Raw genomic sequence first — 19,950 nt, forward strand, 5'->3', positions numbered from 1 at the left:
CAGACACAAGCAGACATATTTAAAGACAAAGAGTTTGGGCAGAGATGTCAGTCGAGGCAGAAGTGCAGAGGCAAAGATGTTGTTGAATGACAGGTGAGGTATGAGTGGCGGCAACTTGAAATTAGCGGAGATTGAGGCCTGGTGGATAACGGGAAGAGAGGATATATTGAAGAGCAAGTTCCCATCTCCGGAGTTCGGATAGGTTGGTGTTAGTAGGAAGTATCCAGATAACCCGGACGGTGTAACACTGCGCCAAGATGTGCTGGTCGTGCACCAAGGCATGTTTAGCCACAGGGTGATCCTCATTACCAACAAACACTGTCTGCCTGTGTCCATTCATGCGAATGGACAGTTTGTTGCTGGTCATTCCCACATAGAATGCATCACAGTGTAGGCAGGTCAGTTGGTAGATCACGTGGGTGCTTTCACACGTGGCTCTGCCTTTGATTGTGTACACCTTCCCGGGTTACAGGACTGGAGTAGGTGGTGGTGGGAGGGTGCATGGGACAGGTTTTACACCGGGGGCGGTTACAAGGGTAGGAGCCAGAGGGTAGGGAAGGTGGTTTGGGGATTTCATAGGGATGTACTAAGAGGTTACGAAGGTTAGGTGGACGGCGGAAAGACACTCTTGGTGGAGTGGGGAGGATTTCATGAAGGATGGATCTCATTTCAGGGCAGGATTTGAGGAAGTCATATCCCTGCTGGAGAGCCACATTCAGAATCTGATCCAGTCCCGGAAAGTATCCTGCCACAAGTGGGGCACTTTTGTGGTTCTTCTGTGGGAGGTTCTGGGTTTGAGAGGATGAGGAAGTGGCTCTGTTTATTTGCTTCTTTACCAGGTCGGGAGGGTAGTTGCGGGATGCGAAAGCTGTTGTCAGGTTGTTGGTGTAATGCTTCAGGGATTCCGGACTGGAGCAGATTCGTTTGCCACGAAGACCTAGGCTGTTGGGAAGGGACCGTTTGATGTGGAATGGGTGGCAGCTGTCATAATGGAGGTACTGTTGCTTGTTGGTGGGTTTGATGTGGACAGACGTGTGAAGCTGGCCATTGGACAGGTGAAGGTCAACATCGAGGAAAGTGGCATGGGATTTGGAGTAGGACCAGGTGAATCTGATGGAACCAAAGGAGTTGAGGTTGGAGAGGAAATTCTGGAGTTCTTCTTCACTGTGAGTCCAGATCATGAAGATGTCATCAATAAATCTGTACCAAACTTTGGGTTGGCAGGCCTGGGTAACCAAGAAGGCTTCCTCTAAGCGACCCATGAATAGGTTGGCATACGAGGGGGCCATCCTGGTACCCATGGCTGTTCCCTTTAATTGTTGGTATGTCTGGTTTTCAAAAGTGAAGAAGTTGTGGGTCAGGATGAAGCTGGCTAAGGTAATGAGGAAAGAGGTTTTAGGTAGGGTGGCAGGTGATCGGCGTGAAAGGAAGTGCTCCATCGCAGCGAGGCCCTGGACGTGCGGGATATTTGTGTATAAGGAAGTGGCATCAATGGTTACAAGGATGGTTTCTGGGGGTAACGGATTGGGTAAGGATTCCAGGCGTTCGAGAAAGTGGTTGGTGTCTTTGATGAAGGATGGGAGACTGCATGTAATGGGTTGAAGGTGTTGATCTACGTAGGCAGAGATACGTTCTGTGGGGGCTTGGTAACCAGCTACAATGGGGCGGCCGGGATGATTGGGTTTGTGAATTTTAGGAAGAAGGTAGAAGGTAGGGGTGCGGGGTGTTGGTGGGGTCAGGAGGTTGATGGAGTCAGCTGAAAGGTTTTGTAGGGGGCCTAAGGTTCTGAGGATTCCTTGAAGCTCCGCCTGGACATCAGGAATGGGATTACCTTGGCAAACTTTGTAAGTAGTGTTGTCTGAAAACTGACGCAGCCCCTCAGCCACATACTCCCGACGATCAAGTACCACGGTCGTGGAACCCTTGTCCGCCGGAAGAATGACGATGGACCGGTCAGCCTTCAGATCACGGATAGCCTGGGCTTCAGCAGTGGTGATGTTGGGAGTAGGATTAAGGTTTTTTAAGAAGGATTGTGAGGCAAGGCTGGAAGTCAGAAATTCCTGGAAGGTTAGGAGAGGGTGATTTTGAGGAAGAGGAAGTGGGTCCTGCTGTGACGGAGGACGGAACTGTTCCAGGCATGGTTCAATTTGGATAGTATCTTGGGGAGTTGGATCATTAGGAGTAGGATTAGGATCATTTTTCTTCGTGGCAAAGTGATATTTCCAGCAGAGAGTACGGGTGTAGGACAGTAAATCTTTGACGAGGGCTGTTTGGTTGAATCTGGGAGTGGGGCTGAAGGTGAGGCCTTTGGATAGGACAGAGGTTTCGGATTGGGAGAGAGGTTTGGAGGAAAGGTTAACTACTGAATTAGGGTGTTGTGGTGCCAGATTGTGTTGATCGGAATTTTGAGGTTTTGGAGGGAGTGGAGCTGGAAGTGGGAGATTGAGTAGATGGGAGAGACTGGGTTTGTGTGCAATGAGAGGTGGTTGAGGTTTGCTGGAAAGGTTGTGAAGGGTGAGTGAGTTGCCTTTCTGGAGGTGGGAAACGAGGAGATTGGATAGTTTTTTGAGGTGAAGGGTGGCATGCTGTTCTAATTGGCGGTTGGCCTGTAGGAGGATGCTCTGAATAGCCGGTGTGGATGTGGGAGAGGAAAGATTGAGGACTTTTATTAAGGATAGGAGTTGACGGGTGTGTTCATTGGCTGAGTTGATGTGTAGGTGAAGGATTAGGTGGGTGAGGGCAATGGATTGTTCAGTTTGGAACTGGTATAGGGACTGATGGAAAGAAGGGTTGCAGCCAGAGATGGGAACTTTAAGTGTGAGGCCTTTGGAGGTTATGCCAAATGTCAGACAAGCCTGAGAAAATAAAATATGTGAGCGTAATCTGGCTAGGGTGAAGGCATGTTTGCGGAGGGAATGTAAATAAAACTTAATGGGGTCGTTGTGGGGGTGTTGTGAGGGTGACATGGTATTAGAAGGTGGAAAGTTTAACATGAGGTTGAAATGAAAAAGAAAGATAGAAATATATGGGAAGAGGTGAAGGCGAACTAGAAAGCAATTGGAGATCTGGTATGAAAAAAGGCGAAAAAGTGTTGGTTAAGTTGATCCTGTGGTGAACTTGGGTTGCTAGACAGCGATGTGCAAAAAGGTTAGGTAGTTGTGTTGCCGCTAAATCACGTTAAAAGACGGAGAAATTCGGGAAAATTTCGAGAAAATTTCGAAAAAACGTATTAAAGGAGTGGTGTTGTGGTGAAAGATTACGAAAATGGGGCTAACAATTGTAGAAATAATGACGTTAAAACCTGTGGGGAGCGGCTAAAATGATCAGTGATGTGCGAAAAACGGAAGTGGAAATAAAGTTAAAGTTATTAGAACTAGCCGAAATGGTTGTTAAATACGTGAAAGCAGCTGTTATTGAACTAGAAACGGTGGATATTATAGCAGCGGTAGTGTTGAAAGCGGAGAATAAAATTTTTTGGTTATGGTAGGGAAGTGGGTTACGTATTGTTGAGCATATATAGGCGGGATAAAATTGTATAGTAGATTACGGTAAAAGGGGAAGGTGAATACAAAGTGAAACTACTGCTAAAAACAGAAAGAGAAAATGAAGAGAAAAAAGAGAAATAAGACGATAGGAAAGATTTCGAAATGCAAAGGCGACAATAATAAACGTAATTGTTGGGTTCAAATTAATGATATGGTTATAATAGAAGGAAACATTCCATGAAGGAAAAATATACATAAAAACAAAGATGATGTGACTTACCAAATGAAAGTGCTGGCAGGTCGACAGACACACAAACGAACACAAACATACACACAAAATTCAAGCTTTCGCAACAAACTGTTGCCTCATCAGGAAAGAGGGAAGGAGAGGGAAAGACGAAAGGATGTGGGTTTTAAGGGAGAGGGTAAGGAGTCATTCCAGTCCCGGGAGCGGAAAGACTTACCTTATGGGGAAAAAAGGACGGGTATACACTCGCACACACACACATATCCATCCACACATATAGACACAAGCAGACATATTTAAAGACAAAGAGTTTGGGCAGAGATGTCAGTCGAGGCAGAAGTGCAGAGGCAAAGATGTTGTTGAATGACAGGTGAGGTATGAGTGGCGGCAACTTGAAATTAGCGGAGATTGAGGCCTGGTGGATAACGGGAAGAGAGGATATATTGAAGAGCAAGTTCCCATCTCCGGAGTTCGGATAGGTTGGTGTTAGTAGGAAGTATCCAGATAACCCGGACGGTGTAACACTGCGCCAAGATGTGCTGGTCGTGCACCAAGGCATGTTTAGCCACAGGGTGATCCTCATTACCAACAAACACTGTCTGCCTGTGTCCATTCATGCGAATGGACAGTTTGTTGCTGGTCATTCCCACATAGAATGCATCACAGTGTAGGCAGGTCAGTTGGTAGATCACGTGGGTGCTTTCACACGTGGCTCTGCCTTTGATTGTGTACACCTTCCGGGTTACAGGACTGGAGTAGGTGGTGGTGGGAGGGTGCATGGGACAGGTTTTACACCGGGGGCGGTTACAAGGGTAGGAGCCAGAGGGTAGGGAAGGTGGTTTGGGGATTTCATAGGGATGTACTAAGAGGTTACGAAGGTTAGGTGGACGGCGGAAAGACACTCTTGGTGGAGTGGGGAGGATTTCATGAAGGATGGATCTCATTTCAGGGCAGGATTTGAGGAAGTCATATCCCTGCTGGAGAGCCACATTCAGAATCTGATCCAGTCCCGGAAAGTATCCTGTCACAAGTGGGGCACTTTTGTGGTTCTTCTGTGGGAGGTTCTGGGTTTGAGGAGATGAGGAAGTGGCTAATATATATATTATTGGGTGGTGGTATTGTGAGTTACCTTAGGTTTAGGCCAGGGAGGTTACAGGAGTAAAGGATTTACCGTGAGGATAGCTCCCATCTGCACAGCTCAGAGAAGGTGGTGGTGGTGGGGAGGATTCAGATGGCATGGGTTGTGAAGCAGCCATTGAAATTTAGCATGTTATGCTCTACTGCATGTTGTGCCACTGAGTGTTGCACCTTGCTTTTGACAACAGTTTGACGGTGGCCATTCATTATGGTTGACAGCTGGTTAGTTGTCATACCAATGTAAAACACTGTACAGTGGTTGCAGTAGAGCTGGTATATAATGTGGCTGCTTTCACAGGTGGCCCAGCCTCTGATGGGGTAGGATAAGTCTGTGACAGGACTGCAGTAGGAGGTGCTCGGTGGGTGGATAGGGTAGGTCTTGGATCTGGGTCTTCCACAAGAGTATGATTCCTGTGGCAGGGGATTGGGGGTAGGAGTAGCATAAAGATGGAGTAGAATGTTGTGGAGGTTAGGTGGCTGGTGGAACACCACTCTGGGAGGAGATGGAGACATCTTGGGTAGGATGTCCCTCATTTCAGGGCATGATGATAGATAATCAAAACCCTGACAAAGGATATTGTTCAGTCATTTCAGTCCCAGTTTCTATCGGGTGACAAGGGGGACACTTCTTTGTGGCTTATTCTTGGGATGGATGTGAGAATCAGGTGTGTGTGGGGGTATGGCACAGGAGATCTGTTTGTGTATTAGATCTGGGGGTATTGTCTATCTGCGAAGGCCTTTGTGAGGCCTTCAGCATAGAGGGCAAGGGGGTTCTCATCACTGCAGCTGCGTCTACCACAGGTGGCCAGGCTGTATGGGAGTTATTTTTTGGTGTGGAAGGGGTGACAGCTGTCAAACTGCAGGTACTGCTGGTTTTTGGTAGGTTTGTTGTGGACTGAGGTGTGGTTGGAACCATTTGAGAGGAGGAGATCAGCATCTAGAAAGGTGGCACGATGGTTGGAGGAGGGCCAGGTGAAGTGGGTGGGAGAGAAGGTGTTGAGATTGTGGAGGAATGAGTATAAGGTGTCCTGGCCTTGAGTCCAGATTATAAAGATGTTGTCTGTAAACATGAACCGGGCCAAGGTTTTGGGTTTTGGGAAGCTGGAAATGTTTCCTCTTGGTGGCCCCTGAAGAGGTTGGCAGGATGGGTGCTCATGGCTCTGCTACAAATTTGTTTATATACCTTACCTTCAAAACTGAAATAGTTATGCATTAGAATGTAGTTGGTTAGATGTACAAGGAATGAAATGGTAGGTTTGGAATCTGGTTCAGGTTTATTGATGATATCTCTATAATCTGGACTCAAGACCAGGACACCTTATTCTCATTCCTCCACAGCCTCAACACTGTCTCTCCCATCCAGTTCACCTCGTCCTCCTCCACCCATCATGCCACCTTCCTAGATGCCTACCTATCTTCTCCTCTCAGATGGCCCAATGCACACCTCAGTCCACATCAAACCCACCAATCACCAACAGTACCTGCACTTCGACAGCTGCTACTCCTTCCACGCTAAAAAGTCACTCCCATAAAGCCTGGCCACCCATGGCATATGCATCTGCAATGATGAGAACTCCCTCACCCTGTATGTTAAAGGCCTCACAAAGGCTTCACAGACAGGCAATCCCCCCCCCCCCTCCCCCCCACAGACCTAATAAACAAACTGATCTCCTGTGCCATATCCCCACACACAGCCTGGCCACCCATGGCATATGCATCTGCAATGATGAGAACTCCCTCACTCTGTATGTTAAAGGCCTCACAAAGGATTCACAGACAGGCAATCCCCCCTCCCGCGCAGACCTAATAAACAAACCGATCTCCTGTGCCATATCCTCACATCCATCCCAAAAACCAACCACAAAGAAGTGTCACCCAATACAACTCGGGACTGGAATGACTGAACCATGTCCTTTGTCAGGGCTTTCCTACCCAAGATACTTCCATCTCCACCCAGAGTGGTGTTTCACCACTCATCCAACCTCCACAACACTTTATTCCGTGCCTATGCTACTCCCACCCCCAATCCCCTGCCACAGTGCCACAGGAATCATACCCTTGTGGAAGACCCAGATCCAAGACCTGCTCTATCCACCCACTAAGCACCTCCTACTCCAGTCCCATCACAGCCTTATCCTACCCTATCAGAGGCTGGACCACTTGTGAAAGCAGCCATGTTATTATACTAGCTCTGCTGCCACCACTGCACAGTGTTTAACATTGATATGGCAACCAACCAGCTATCAACCAGAATGAATGGCCATTGTCAAACTGTTGCCAAAGGCAAGTTGCACCACCCAGTGGCACAACATGCGAGATTTCAGTGGCTGCTTCACAACCCATGCCATCTGGATCCTCCCCACCACCAGAGCTTTTCTGAGCTGCGCAGATGAGAGCTATCCATAAAACACATCCTTCGATCACAAAACCTCCCTAACCTAAACCTAGGGTTACTCACTGTCCCCACATCCCCCACCCGATAGTGCGTGTGTGCGTGTGCGCGCGTGCGAGTGCCGGTGCGGGTGCGGGTGCGCGTGCGTGTGTGTTTTTCTCTTACAGCTTGAGAAACGAATTTCAATGTGAATGCTAGCAGAGTGAGGCTCTGTTGTGTTTCTGTTGATGATGCAGAACTTCTGGCTTTCAGTGAGTCATCTCCTCTATTCCTAAATAATTTGTTATTCAGAACTGTGTTTTACGATTGAATAAAATTATTTTGGGTATTAGGCCACGTCATTATAAAACACTAAACAACTAATTGCTGACATTTCAACCTACTATGCAGTTGCCCTTATAGGGCGGTTAACTACATTTACTATAGTTAAGCACCCTGTAAAGGACTGCTGCAAAGTTGGTAGAAACATCAGCAATTAGTTGCTTTACTGTTTTGTAATGACGTAGCCAAATATCCAACATTATTTAATCAAAGTGACACTTCCCATGGATACCTACAAACTTGTACTATTTTATATTTATTTTCTATCAAATTATTCCTACGTATTGATTGTCTTTCCTTTCAGATCCTCATCTTTTCCAGTTGTTGGCTGTTTTAACCTCGGCTGTTCCTTCCTGATATTCCTTTGATGCATGCTCTGCATCTTGATTTGACATTTTTCTAAGTGTACTAACTTCTGTATTATTACATATTCTTTTCTCCTGTTGCTTCATTATCATTGAACAGAGTTTACAAAGAAGTTTATTGTATCATACTGCTAGAGACATAATCACTGTATTTTACATTAGGTAACTGTAACCATGTTTACATGTGAGTAGCTCTGTTTGTATTGCAATTCTTTGGTTTTCTGTTACATAACAGTGATGGTTTTATTTTCAGCTTATGAGAGAAGGTGGAATGGAAGTGATAGATTGCAATAATCATGTGAAATCAGCCATAAACTTTTTTGGCCCAAGTTGTGCTGTGAATTCTTTGATAGATAAATATAATCCGATTGGTAAGTTAATATGGAAGTTATTCTCTTTCGGAGGGTTACATTTTAAACCTCATCTGTGTCATTGTTCTATATGTGATTTGCAAGTTTTTTTATGAAAGAAATTGAGAGTGGAGCACTTGGTAGTAGAAATACTTACTTCACATCACTTGACTGTCTTTTGAGGAATTTCATCATTTTTCCTCTGTGATAATATAATAGTCTTTGTTACTTTATGAGCTATTGCAACCAAATCCAGTTAAGCAAGCTAGAGAAGTTGATTTACAACAGTTAAAGAACACCAAGGATAAAATATTTTCTCTCTAGATAAGTTAGGAAAAGAAGGCCATAGCAAAAGACAGAGTTGAGGTGCTCATGGCAGGCAAGAAAGAATGTACCACATACTAGGACATTTGCTCTAAATAGGAAAGATAAGCTCACCGCTGACCCAATTCTACAGAAGGAGTGGCCACAGTATTTTACAGATCTCTGGACTCGCAAGAGTGGAGACCACGTAGGACTGGGGAATGCAACTATACAGAAATATTTATGTAGACCAAATGATAATTTTTCTCAACATTTGAAAATAAACTCAATGATATAATGACAGAAAATCTGAATTGCTGAAATGTGCGCAATTGAATTTTAAAATTTGATGGGTGAGCATCTTAAGCTGTTGTTGGACTTGCAGATATCCACCTGCGAAACAGAATGTAGCTTTTTTATGCCCAGAATTGAAAAAATATAAAGAATGAAAACTATAAATTACAGGATCTGCAAAATATATGCTAACATAATTCAGTGGCATGTATTTGTGATAGTGCAAACAGTTCAAAAAGACATTAAAAATGGCTTACACATATAGAGACATTCCACTGACTGTTCAACGTAGCACAACTAATAGATATTACAGAGAATATATCATGCTTGTTTACAATGCATTCATTGACTACTAGACGGCAGTTTACAAAAACGACGTAAAGTGATTTCAGGTATATCTAACCAAGTGTTTACCGTAAATTTTTTTAAGGGCTGTCCAAAGTACATGCAACAGAATATTAATCAGAAAATCAGAACATTGCGTGACAGATTACTTGAATGTTATAAGGAAAGATAGAACAAGGAAGACTGCAACTCATATTTATAAAACTGCTATAAATCATGCAGGAGTCTCTGATTGTGTAGAAGTGAAGAATTTTGCTTCTAATAGATCCAAATAAAGAGCTACCAGTTAAATGAATGCAAAGAGGAGACAGGAGATGGATTGTGAGAGAGGGAGAGAATGAGCTGGACTGAGAAATGAGAGGGGAAGAGATGTTCGGAGATAGGGGATGCAGGAGAAGGAGAGTGAGTTAGGCGAAGTGGTGACAGACAGAGAGAGGAGGGGAAAGGATATACATTGAACAGGGTGAGATGCAGGAGGTGGGTGCAATGTGTAGAAGGGTAGTGGACAGGTGGAAAAGGAAGAGGGGCAGGAGAGTATTGACAGAGTGGGGGGAAGAGGATATGGACAGAATGAGGGGGGGGGGGGATGATGACTTCATAGAGAGGGGTGGAGGATATGGAAAAAGAGAAGGGGAGGAGAAGGAGATAAGGAATGGGAAGGAGTTGATTTAGAAGGATGAGGAGGGCAGAGAGATGGGAGGGAGGAAAAGGTGAACACAGAGAGAGAGGAGGAGGAGGAGATGTCTGCAATATACGTATCAAATCACAGATGCGAGTGAAGCTGCAGGGAAAAGTATAGTGTATGTATGTGAAGTGGCACGTATATTTTTCTGGGTTCTCGATATCAACCAAATTAACCACACAAAAAGAAAACTCCACAGTTTTCCAGACCCTGATGTGTAGGATGTGCTGCGCAACAGGCATGTTGGGTTGTAGTAGTGTCGGCTTACTTCATTGACCTGGTTTGCATGGCAGCCTATTTGTCAGGGACTGGGAAACAGTTTTCAAACAGCTGATGTGTAGGCTGCCCTGCACAACAGAGGTGTTGTGGGTGTAGTATTGGCCTGCTTTATCAACCTGTGTTGGCAAGGGCTACAAGTGCAGATGGGCACAGCTGAGAGGAAGGTTGAGATGGATAGAGAAGAGATGGACAGACAGAGGAGGAGGAGACAATTAGAGGGGGAGGAGGAGGTGGATAGAGAGAGGACTCAGGATGGGATGAATAGGGAGAGTTGGGGAGGAGGAAATAGGTAAGGAAAGAGGGCTGAAGGAGATGGACAGAGAGAGAGAGAGAGAGAGAGAGAGAGAGAGAGAGAGAGAGAGAGAGAGAGAGATGAGGAAGATCTGGACAGATGGGGAGATGCAGGAGGCAAGTGGAAAATGTAGAGAGTACTGGGCAGGTGGAAAAGGAAGATGAGGAGGAGGATGATATGGTCTGAGAGAGGTGGAAAAGGATATAGACAAAGTGAGGGAGAGGAATATATGGTCAGTGAGAGGGGGAGGAGGAGATATGTGGCAATATATATATCAAATGCCTATGTGAGTGAAGCAGTGGGGAAAAGGTTACACACATCCAGGATGCCCCACCTATCTTTGCCACCTCATGTGAAATGAAACAAATTGTGAAAAATGCAATTGACCAGGGATGCAGCCATGTCGGGGGCTCACACAATGGGCAGGAAAGCGCTTTCCCTACAAATAACAAACAAACATTACTTTCAGCACTTTTTTTAACTGACACATGTACCTTCTTTCCACTGATATGAAAACTAGAGGTACAATTGGTGATAATGCCACAGTTTCTGCCGTGATGCCATAATGTGGATTGCCAGCACTGTCTTAGAGCCTGCTGTAGGCAACTCTTGCTCAGTGAATTACAGTAAAACTGTGGTGCCATTGCCATACTTTAAAGTCTACATATTTAAGAAGGTGTGAGGTTTAGAACAGTGAAAACAAGTCAGACGTCACTTATTGTACCTCCAGTTTTCATTTCGATAGAAAAATATAGATGTGCAATTTTTAAAAAAAGTAACTTTTGTGTTGAAAGTGATGTTTGTTTACATATATGGATTGTGTATTTGTGCCTGTTGTGTGAGCCCCTGGTGTAGATGCATCCTGGCCAGTTGCATTTTTCACATTTTGTTTCATTTCAGAAATATGTGGTGCTAGAGTTAGCTGGGACACTCTGTATCAAGCAGCATATATTTGGGTATGTCTGGAATCTCCTAGCTCCAATAGGAGTGGAGTATTGGGCAGAAATGTATTTTTTCAGCCGCTGCCACGTGCTACCATGCATAACAGATGTGTTGTGTGGTAACAGTATCAACCTGCCTTATTGATCTGCTCTGCTGGGCAATGTACACATCAGGTGCAAGAAAAAGTTTTCCAGCCCTTGATTTGACTAGATATAAAGAGAACTGAAAATACCAGACAGTAACTAAAGATGCAGCTGGTTGTGAATGTCATGCTGATACAATATTTTGTCTGTTTAGCTTCACTATTATTCGGTACTGCTGATGCTGCTGAAGTACTAGGATGAAGCTTCATGCTTGTATACAGTTGCCAGGGTGTAAATTATACTTATTAAAAACTTTTTTATATGAAGAACTTTCTCCTTGTTAAAAACTATTATATTATGAATAGTGTGTAATGATTAATTAACAAGCCTTAAAGAAAATTCAGAGACTATGTATATGCAAGGTAGAACCGATCTCTGTTTAGAAACCACATTCGTTTTTCTTAAAGAAACAAATGATATTTCTAGGGAAGCTGAGACTTACCCCTCTTGTGACTTAATTCTGTTATCACTGTTAATGTAGTAAGAGGTAACGTTATGTACTTTTGTGAAATAATAATACTTTCAGTCTTAAATAGCATGTGTCTGCCAGTCATTGTAGATAGCCTATTGATGTCACAATATTGAACTTGTTAATGAATTCCTATTTTATGGATGGATTTACTGGGGAAACTGCTCTCACACCGTTTGAAGGCAAAGTGTCCAATTACTCATCGCGTCATGTCATTTAAGTATTTCACGATCTACATGTCAAACCTGCAGGTCCAATTGAATGTTCACTTCTACTTTTTATGTGGAAGTCACAGTGGTATTTTATGGTCAATGACCCTTCAAATAGTAATGGTGCTGTATAGCCACTAGGGTGTGATACATTGAAGGAATAAAATTGGAGATGGCATAGAAATCTAAAACAACAGTGACTGAATATTCTGAAAAGATTAAATGTATTATGATGTGTGTTGAATTACTAAGCACATTGTACCAGCAGGTTTGTAACATGTCTGTCCCTAGGCTAATTCATAATTATGTGCTGCTATGTTAAATTACTTATTTCTCTTCCTTTTAACTGCCACCAAGGAAATATATGTTACAGCTCTCCCTGTAGTGCATTCTCTATCCAGTCACATGTAAGTGTACTTTACACCGTCACTCCCATTGCAAGTGTTGGGAGACGTGATGAGCTATATTAGGTGATATGGGAAAAATGTAGCAAGGGAGAAGCAAGAGAGGGGAAGTGGCAAAGAAAAGGGATGGCCAGTGGTTAGGAATTCAGTACTGGAGAAAGGTTAATGTAGTTTGAGCAAATATAGTAAAGTGATGCACGTGGTGATGGTCAAGATAGGTGTTGTTGGACACTGTGGAAGATGTTTTTTAGACTCTTAGGATCATAAGTTGAATTAAAAATAAAAATCCTGAGTGAAGTACTGAGTAATAAGCAGCTTATTTCTGTGGGCTAGGTGGTAGGGAATGTGGCAGACCTTAGTATAGAATACGTTTTTTTTTTAGCAAAGGCGGAAGACGTGTTGAATGGACACTTCTCACCTACGCAATTCAGAGAAGTCTGGGTTAGACAGAGAACGCACATGTCATGGGTTGCTTAGTAGATGTTAAAGTGAACTGTTTTGTATTCTTGGCATGCTCTTATCACTGAGTAATTAGCCTTTGCTGTGGACCTCAATTTGGTGGTGTGCAGGTGGCCTGCTGGTTAATGGTAAAGTCCACATAAAAGGCAGATCATGGGTGACAGTGGAGTTGGTGTATGACAAAACTGCTTTCACAGATGGCCTTGCCTTTGATGGAATAAGATATGTTGGGCAATATATGGGACATGTTTTTCATCTGGAACTGTCATTTGGATATGATTCATGTGTCAAAGTGCTGGAAGTTTTAGTGGCATAAGATTGGGCTAGTTGAATGAATAGCTAAATATTACTTTGGAATGGATTATAAAGACTTTGGGCAGATGTTCCTTGTCTCAGCATAAAATGAAAGGTAGTAGTATTCACTCTTGCCTCATCTATTTACATTGACTCTTAATTCTTTGGATCTGTGAACTTTTTCAACACTATTCTCTCAGTGGTTTCCTTTCCCACCAGTCTTTTCATGACCTATTCTTACTGCATACCCACTCCCTATATCACCTTGTGTAAAACTCCCTGTTTGCACAGCAGAAAACTCTCTGATGCAGTATTCTTAGCCATTTCCCGTCCTGTCCTTCCTTCTCATAGCCTTTTCCTCTACCTTTCCCATGCCTTCTCCTTGTTCATCTCACCTCCTCCACCCAACACAACTCCTTACCAAGTCAATCCAATAGCACAGTGACATTTGGAAGAAGAATGCATTTTTTATGCTGAACTAATTCTTTTTTGTGTTCCTATCTGCTGCTCACTTCTTCCAGTATATAGCAAATGGTGTCATAGCTCATTGCATTGTTTGTATTCCACCCAGTTTTTTTTCCAGTACTTGAAAAGCTCATGTAGAACCTGAACATAATTGGAAAAAGGAAAAAAAATGTAAAATGATGTTTGACAAACTAAGGTGTGATGATTGTTGGAAAATTAGCAGAACCGTTTTGCAGGAAGAATGGATCAGAAATATGCTAGTGAATCTAAGCCAAAGAGTGATGGCAGAATAGAACAGATTGGAAATTAATAAGAGATATAGTTTGCATCTTACCAAAAGTTGCAGATTAGTTTTTCTTACTGTTTAAAAATTTTGGTTACTTATTTTTTGTTCCATTTACTCACATCTTTCCATGTTTTATACTTCATTTGTTTGCTTATATATGCGTGTTTATAACTTTCCTACCTTCCTGAATTGTATTTGATTTTTGAACAGCTTCTTTCTAATTGATATTTCAGAAGATTTGTCATTTCTTTTATGTAGTGCACTGCTGACTCACATGTAATTTTTTATTATCAGATATCTTTTATCTTCCCTATTTATAATATCTCTTGTAGCTTGTACTCTTTGTTCTCTTATACAGTACATATGACTCCTTTAAGTGTAATTCCATTTACCATTTTCTCAGATTGATTACCAGTTTTGCATTCTGCTAATTGACAACTGTTTTCCATTTAACTATCTTATATTATGTCCAAAGCTACGATTATTGACTTCTTATTTGGAGTTTACATGCACAGTCAACCACAGCCATGTAAGCAGTATAAGCAATATTTACAGCATGGATCACTGCATTGTTGAGCCACTCTCCATAAAGAAGTGTGCTTTCGCCCAGAGATGTTCCTCTATTTTGCATGGGGATTTGAAAACAGGTATCAAGATGTAGCTTGTTTGTCACCAGTCACTGAGACATTCTTCGGTAGCTGTCAATGGCATTTTATCGGCAAAAAACAAAGATCTAAGTTTGATCTCCATGTAGCATTTAGTTTTTCTGTCATGAGCATTAAGTTCTATTTAAGCCCCTCTCTTAATATGCAGGTCCTTTTGTTTAAATAATACTGTAAGTGTCATCTGAAATTGTTAAGTTTACAAAGTAAGTAAGAGTTGGATAATGTACCATGTAATTGTACAGATATCAAAGTGTTGCCTTAAATCATCACTGTTTTTGTTTTGTTTTCCAGGTGATAACTCTGACCAGCTGTGTCAGCTTTGTGCTAGTACAGTTCCTGGGCAACGTTGCACAAGTGCTGATCCATATGCTGACTCTGAGGGTGCCTTCCAGTGCCTTCTTGAAGCTGGTGATATTGCTTTTTTAAAACATACAACAGTGGACTCGATGCTGGGTACTGGATCAAATTTTGGTTAGTAAATTATTTTCTTGTACACTGTGTGGAATTGTAATCAGGAGGACATCAGTTCAGATCCCCATCTGGCCACCAGATTAAGATTTTTTGTGGTTTCCAACAGCAGATGTCGTGGTGGTTCCTTTGAGAAGGACATGCCCAATTTCCTTCCCCATCCTTTCTCAACCAAAGCTTGTGCTCTGTCTCTGATTACCTTGACATCAATGGAACATTAAACTTCAACCTTCTTGTTCTTATTAACTGTGCTTCATATGAGTAATGATACTTGAAACCTCCAGGGTTATCTAAAAGATAGCACACACTGAACAGATTCTGAGTGGTTTGCAAAATACTACCTCTCCTGATTGAGCAAGATGGGATAATTAATAAGATTGATGTTAAGGAGCACTTAGGTTCAAACATAAATTCAGCAGTCTTCATTCAGAAGTTTTTGTTGCATTTCTTCATTAATTTATAATCTTATAAAAATGATTTGTCAGCTGACACTTAGTATTTGCACTTCAGTAAGAGCTTGCAATGTCCTGCGCAGGCTCTCCACCATTGCTAATGAGACACAACAAACCTCACTTCTAGGGTTTCCATAGTGTGATGGATGCAAATAGTGTGCAGTGGGCAGAAGAGCATTCTGCCTATGTTAGCAGCCCACTCTCAGTTGTCCAAGTCTCAGATGAGGTGCCGCTGACAGTCACTGTGGCAACATGAGCACAACTTGAGAAATGTCAAATAAACAGTAATTTTAATGATTCTGTTAGTGAGGAAGTATTCAGATTGGGATTTCATACTTGTGAAAACTGAGCTGATTATCAGTGTAATAATTGGGTTGTTTATTTGGTGTTAAATGAGAATTGAAATAAGTTTTTCATTTGTGAATATTTATCATGTGGTGATCAGTAGGTCTCTGTGAATGTACTCAGTGAAGGGCAGAAATTTACCATTCCAAATATAAATGAGTAAGTGTTTTTTCAGTGTAAAGAGAATGTAATTGAACTTTGGGAATTGAGGGAAATGCATTTTGACTTGTACAACTGACGAACATCCAAGTTGGCTAAATGACAAATTAAGAAAGAAATGTCGTTTGTGATATGAGAGCATCAAAAGATGAAAAGTAGACAGAGAGTGAAGGGAGATGGCCCATTTCATGAAACTTGGTCTGGTTGAGATGAGGTGGCTTGTGTGCCACAACGAAACAGATTACTGTACTTTAGATGCAACCACAACAGAGAATTATGTGTGGAGAGGCCAGACAAACATATTTCCTGAAGAGCGGTAGCAGGCTTTACAATAACTGCAGCAGTAACAATCTGAATGACTGTCTGATATGGCCGTGTAACATGAGCCAGCGTAACCTTGCTTCGTTGTTACTGCGAATGGCTGAAAGCCAGGGAAAACTAAATCCATTATTTTTCCTGAGAGTATGCAGCTCTGCTGTATGGTTGATGCCAACTTCTTGGGTAACATATTCTTGAGGTAAAATGGTCCACCATTCTGATCTCCAAGTGGGAGACTATTCAGGATGATGTCATCAGGAAAAAGTTAACAGGCATTCTACAGGTCAGTGTGTGGAATGTTAGCTCACTTAATCAGGCAGGTAGGTTAGAAAATTTATAATGGGCAGTCAAATGAGAATGAGACAGATAGAAAAAAGTACATAAACTGCTTATTATCTCAAAAGTAATCTCCCTAACTGTAAATACATTTATCTCACTGAGAGACAAGATGGTCAGTACCTTCATGGAAAAATATTCGCAGTTGCCTGCGGAACCTTGATTTTACCCAGGCATGCATCCCTTCGTCCAAAGCAGATCAGTGGAAACGTCATGATAAGACATCAGAGATCATAACTGTGTGAGAGCTTCGCAGTGCAACTTGTGCATTGTATTTGAAACAACCCCAGCAGTGTGTGGTGGGCAGTATCCTACAACCTAGTGATACCGTCTGTCAGCATTCATGAGCATTTGATCTGGATGGTGTGCTTCAATTTTTCCAAAGTGTCCTTGTACCCCTGTACATGAATTGCGGCATAGTGTTTCAGAAACTAAATAACAATACAAAACACTCAACATCTACATCTATGCTCAGCAAACCACCGTGAGGTGCATGGTGGAGGGTACATCCCACTGCACCAATTATTAGGGTTTCTTTCTGTTTCATTCACTTATGGAGTGTGGAAAGAATGATTGTTTGAGTACCAGTTCGGATGCAGTAATGACAGAAAGTAACCATTGAAATTATCATAAAATTATAACAGTTGAAAAGCCAAGAATGATTAGGTGTTTCCAAAAGCTGCATAGCTGTATGAAGGTGCTTTATTCGCAACTACTGGTTTCACTTTTGAGCACACACGTATCCGGGTTTATCTGCCAAGAATACAAATCACTGTGTGAAATGGTAGAAATATAGAATTGTAGATAATCTTGACATTCAACAAAAAACAATGACAAATACTCACAGTAATTATATCTTCATAATGTACATGGAGAATTACAGAATCCCAACATTTGGGAACTTATGAAGGTTAAGAGTCAAACTGCACTGCTGGCTTGTCTTAATAAAGATGAGTACACCCAAAAGATGTTTATCAAAATTGCACAAAGCATGACTGCTGAATGAGCCAGGCCTAGACAAAACCAGGGGAAAAGAAATAACGTGAACAGGAATAAAAAGCATAAAAATTAACTAACGTCTATTTAGTAGTACAAGGGACGATATCATCCAAAAATTAATCCAATAGTATGGAAACCTCGAGAATTCAGCTATGCAGCTTTTGGAAACACCTAGTCGTCCTTGACTTTTTTAATTGTTATAATTTTTATGATAATTTGAGTGGTTATTGAGTGTTGATTGTTTTTTATTGTTGTTCACAATGTCTTTAAGCTGCAAGTCATTGAGCAGCCGGCCCTTACAGTCGACAAAAAAGATCATTACAACTTTCTCGGAGCTGGCATGCCTGTTGTTTCACTACACTGCAGATGTTTCTCCGGAAAGCCCTTACACATCCTCCATACAGTCCCAATCTCTCCCCTGCAATTTTCATATTTTTGGAACCCTGAAAAAGACATTCATTGTGATCAATTTCTGCGGATGAAGAAATGCATACCTGGATAACATTATGATCCCATAGGCAACGGAAAAGATTTTTTCATGAAATATGTGTCACAGCAGGATAAACGTATTAACAGTTATGGTGATTATTTTTGCAATAATAAACAGTTTACGTACATTTTCCATCTGTCTCGATTTCATTTTACTGCCCCTTATGAAAGGGGAATGGACATAATGAAGTTAGATATAGTGGGGATTTATGCAGTTCAGTGACAGGATGAGTAGGACTTCTGGTCAGGTGAGTACAGCATTTTAAATACAGAGTCAAATTGTGGTAATGTAGGAGTAGGTCTAATAATGAATAAGAAAATAGGAATGCAGATAAACTGCAATGACAGCATAATGATTGCATTATCATAGCCAAGATAAACCTGACACCAACAACCACCACTGGAGTGAGAGTTTATGTGCTAACTAGCACAGCAAATGATGAGATGCTCAGGTAGAAAACCATTACTAAGCAAAAAAGGGAAAGGTGGAAGTAGTATAGCGGGTGATTTCCGTGACAGTGTTACAAACCTTCAGGGATGATGTAGAAGGATAAATGTATCAACTTGAGGTAAGGGACACTGGTCTGGAAACAACCAAGTCGTAAGTTGTAAATGAGAATTGTTCGTCACCTCTGATAGTGGAACAAATTCACCGGTACTGTTGTTGCTGAGATTATAGGAAAGGTGAATTTCAGAAGTGGTACTATGGACGAAAACAAGAAAAAAAATTCTAGTCAACATGGGCTCTAAAATGCATACCTTAAGAGCTGTGAAACACATCTCTTCTACTGAACAAGTAGCCATGGCTGTTAAGGTATGCATTTTAGAGCCCATATTTACCCGACCTTCCCCACCCGGTTCATTCTACCTCCTCCAGAAATGTGAAGTCAAAGAGCTTGCAGTTAGATTTATTTGTAAGTGGGATAGCACATACAAGGAAGAAAATTTGGTGGAATGAGGAAGTGAAACAGGTGTTAAAGGATAAGAAGGAAACCTGGAAAAGATACATATAGCATCTTATATGGAAGAAGAAAGGGCAGAGTATAGGGAAAGAAGAAATGAAATGAAACAAGTAGTGAAGGAACCTAAAAGGAAAACTCAAGAGGAATTGGAGAACATGGTTCAGGCAAGGCAAGAGAGAGCAGCATAAGGAGCTTCTGGAAAACCAAAACAGCTTTAAGAGGGAAATATGGGAAGCAAACAAGGACAATTAAGGATGGGGGTAAGCTAGTGCCAGAGAAAGCAGCCGTACTTGAAGCGTGGAGAAGACACTAGGAAGAAAAGTCCAAAAAAACTGAATGAGGAGAAGCAGAAGAAATTATCTTAAGACAGTATGAAATTACACAAGACCCAGGAACTGAAGGAGAGATAGAGGAACAGGAGTAGAAATGGCAGTTAACTAAGTTAGAATAAGGAAGACTTCAGACCTTAATGGGATAGCTCTGGAACTAATCAAGAATGGTGAAGTAGTTGTGGTAGAGAAGCCCATTAAGCAGATCCAGAGAGTGTGGGGGGAGATTAGTATCCCTGAGGAACGGAAGAACTTTTGTCATACT

At 42.1% G+C, this 19,950-nt stretch overlaps 1 protein-coding gene across 1 annotated transcript in view; it reads left to right on the top strand.

The window, feature by feature from the left end:
* The window catches only part of LOC126175756 (melanotransferrin), a 140,313-nt gene that overhangs the window by 37,077 nt on the left and 83,286 nt on the right, over positions 1-19,950 (top strand). The window contains exons 5-6 of the mRNA XM_049922723.1: positions 8,201-8,318; positions 15,120-15,299. Coding sequence (XP_049778680.1) covers positions 8,201-8,318; positions 15,120-15,299 — 298 coding nt within the window. The remainder of the gene's footprint in view (positions 1-8,200; positions 8,319-15,119; positions 15,300-19,950) is intronic.

Source organism: Schistocerca cancellata, chromosome 3 (assembly GCF_023864275.1).
Source record: "Schistocerca cancellata isolate TAMUIC-IGC-003103 chromosome 3, iqSchCanc2.1, whole genome shotgun sequence".
NCBI lineage: Eukaryota > Metazoa > Arthropoda > Insecta > Orthoptera > Acrididae > Schistocerca > Schistocerca cancellata.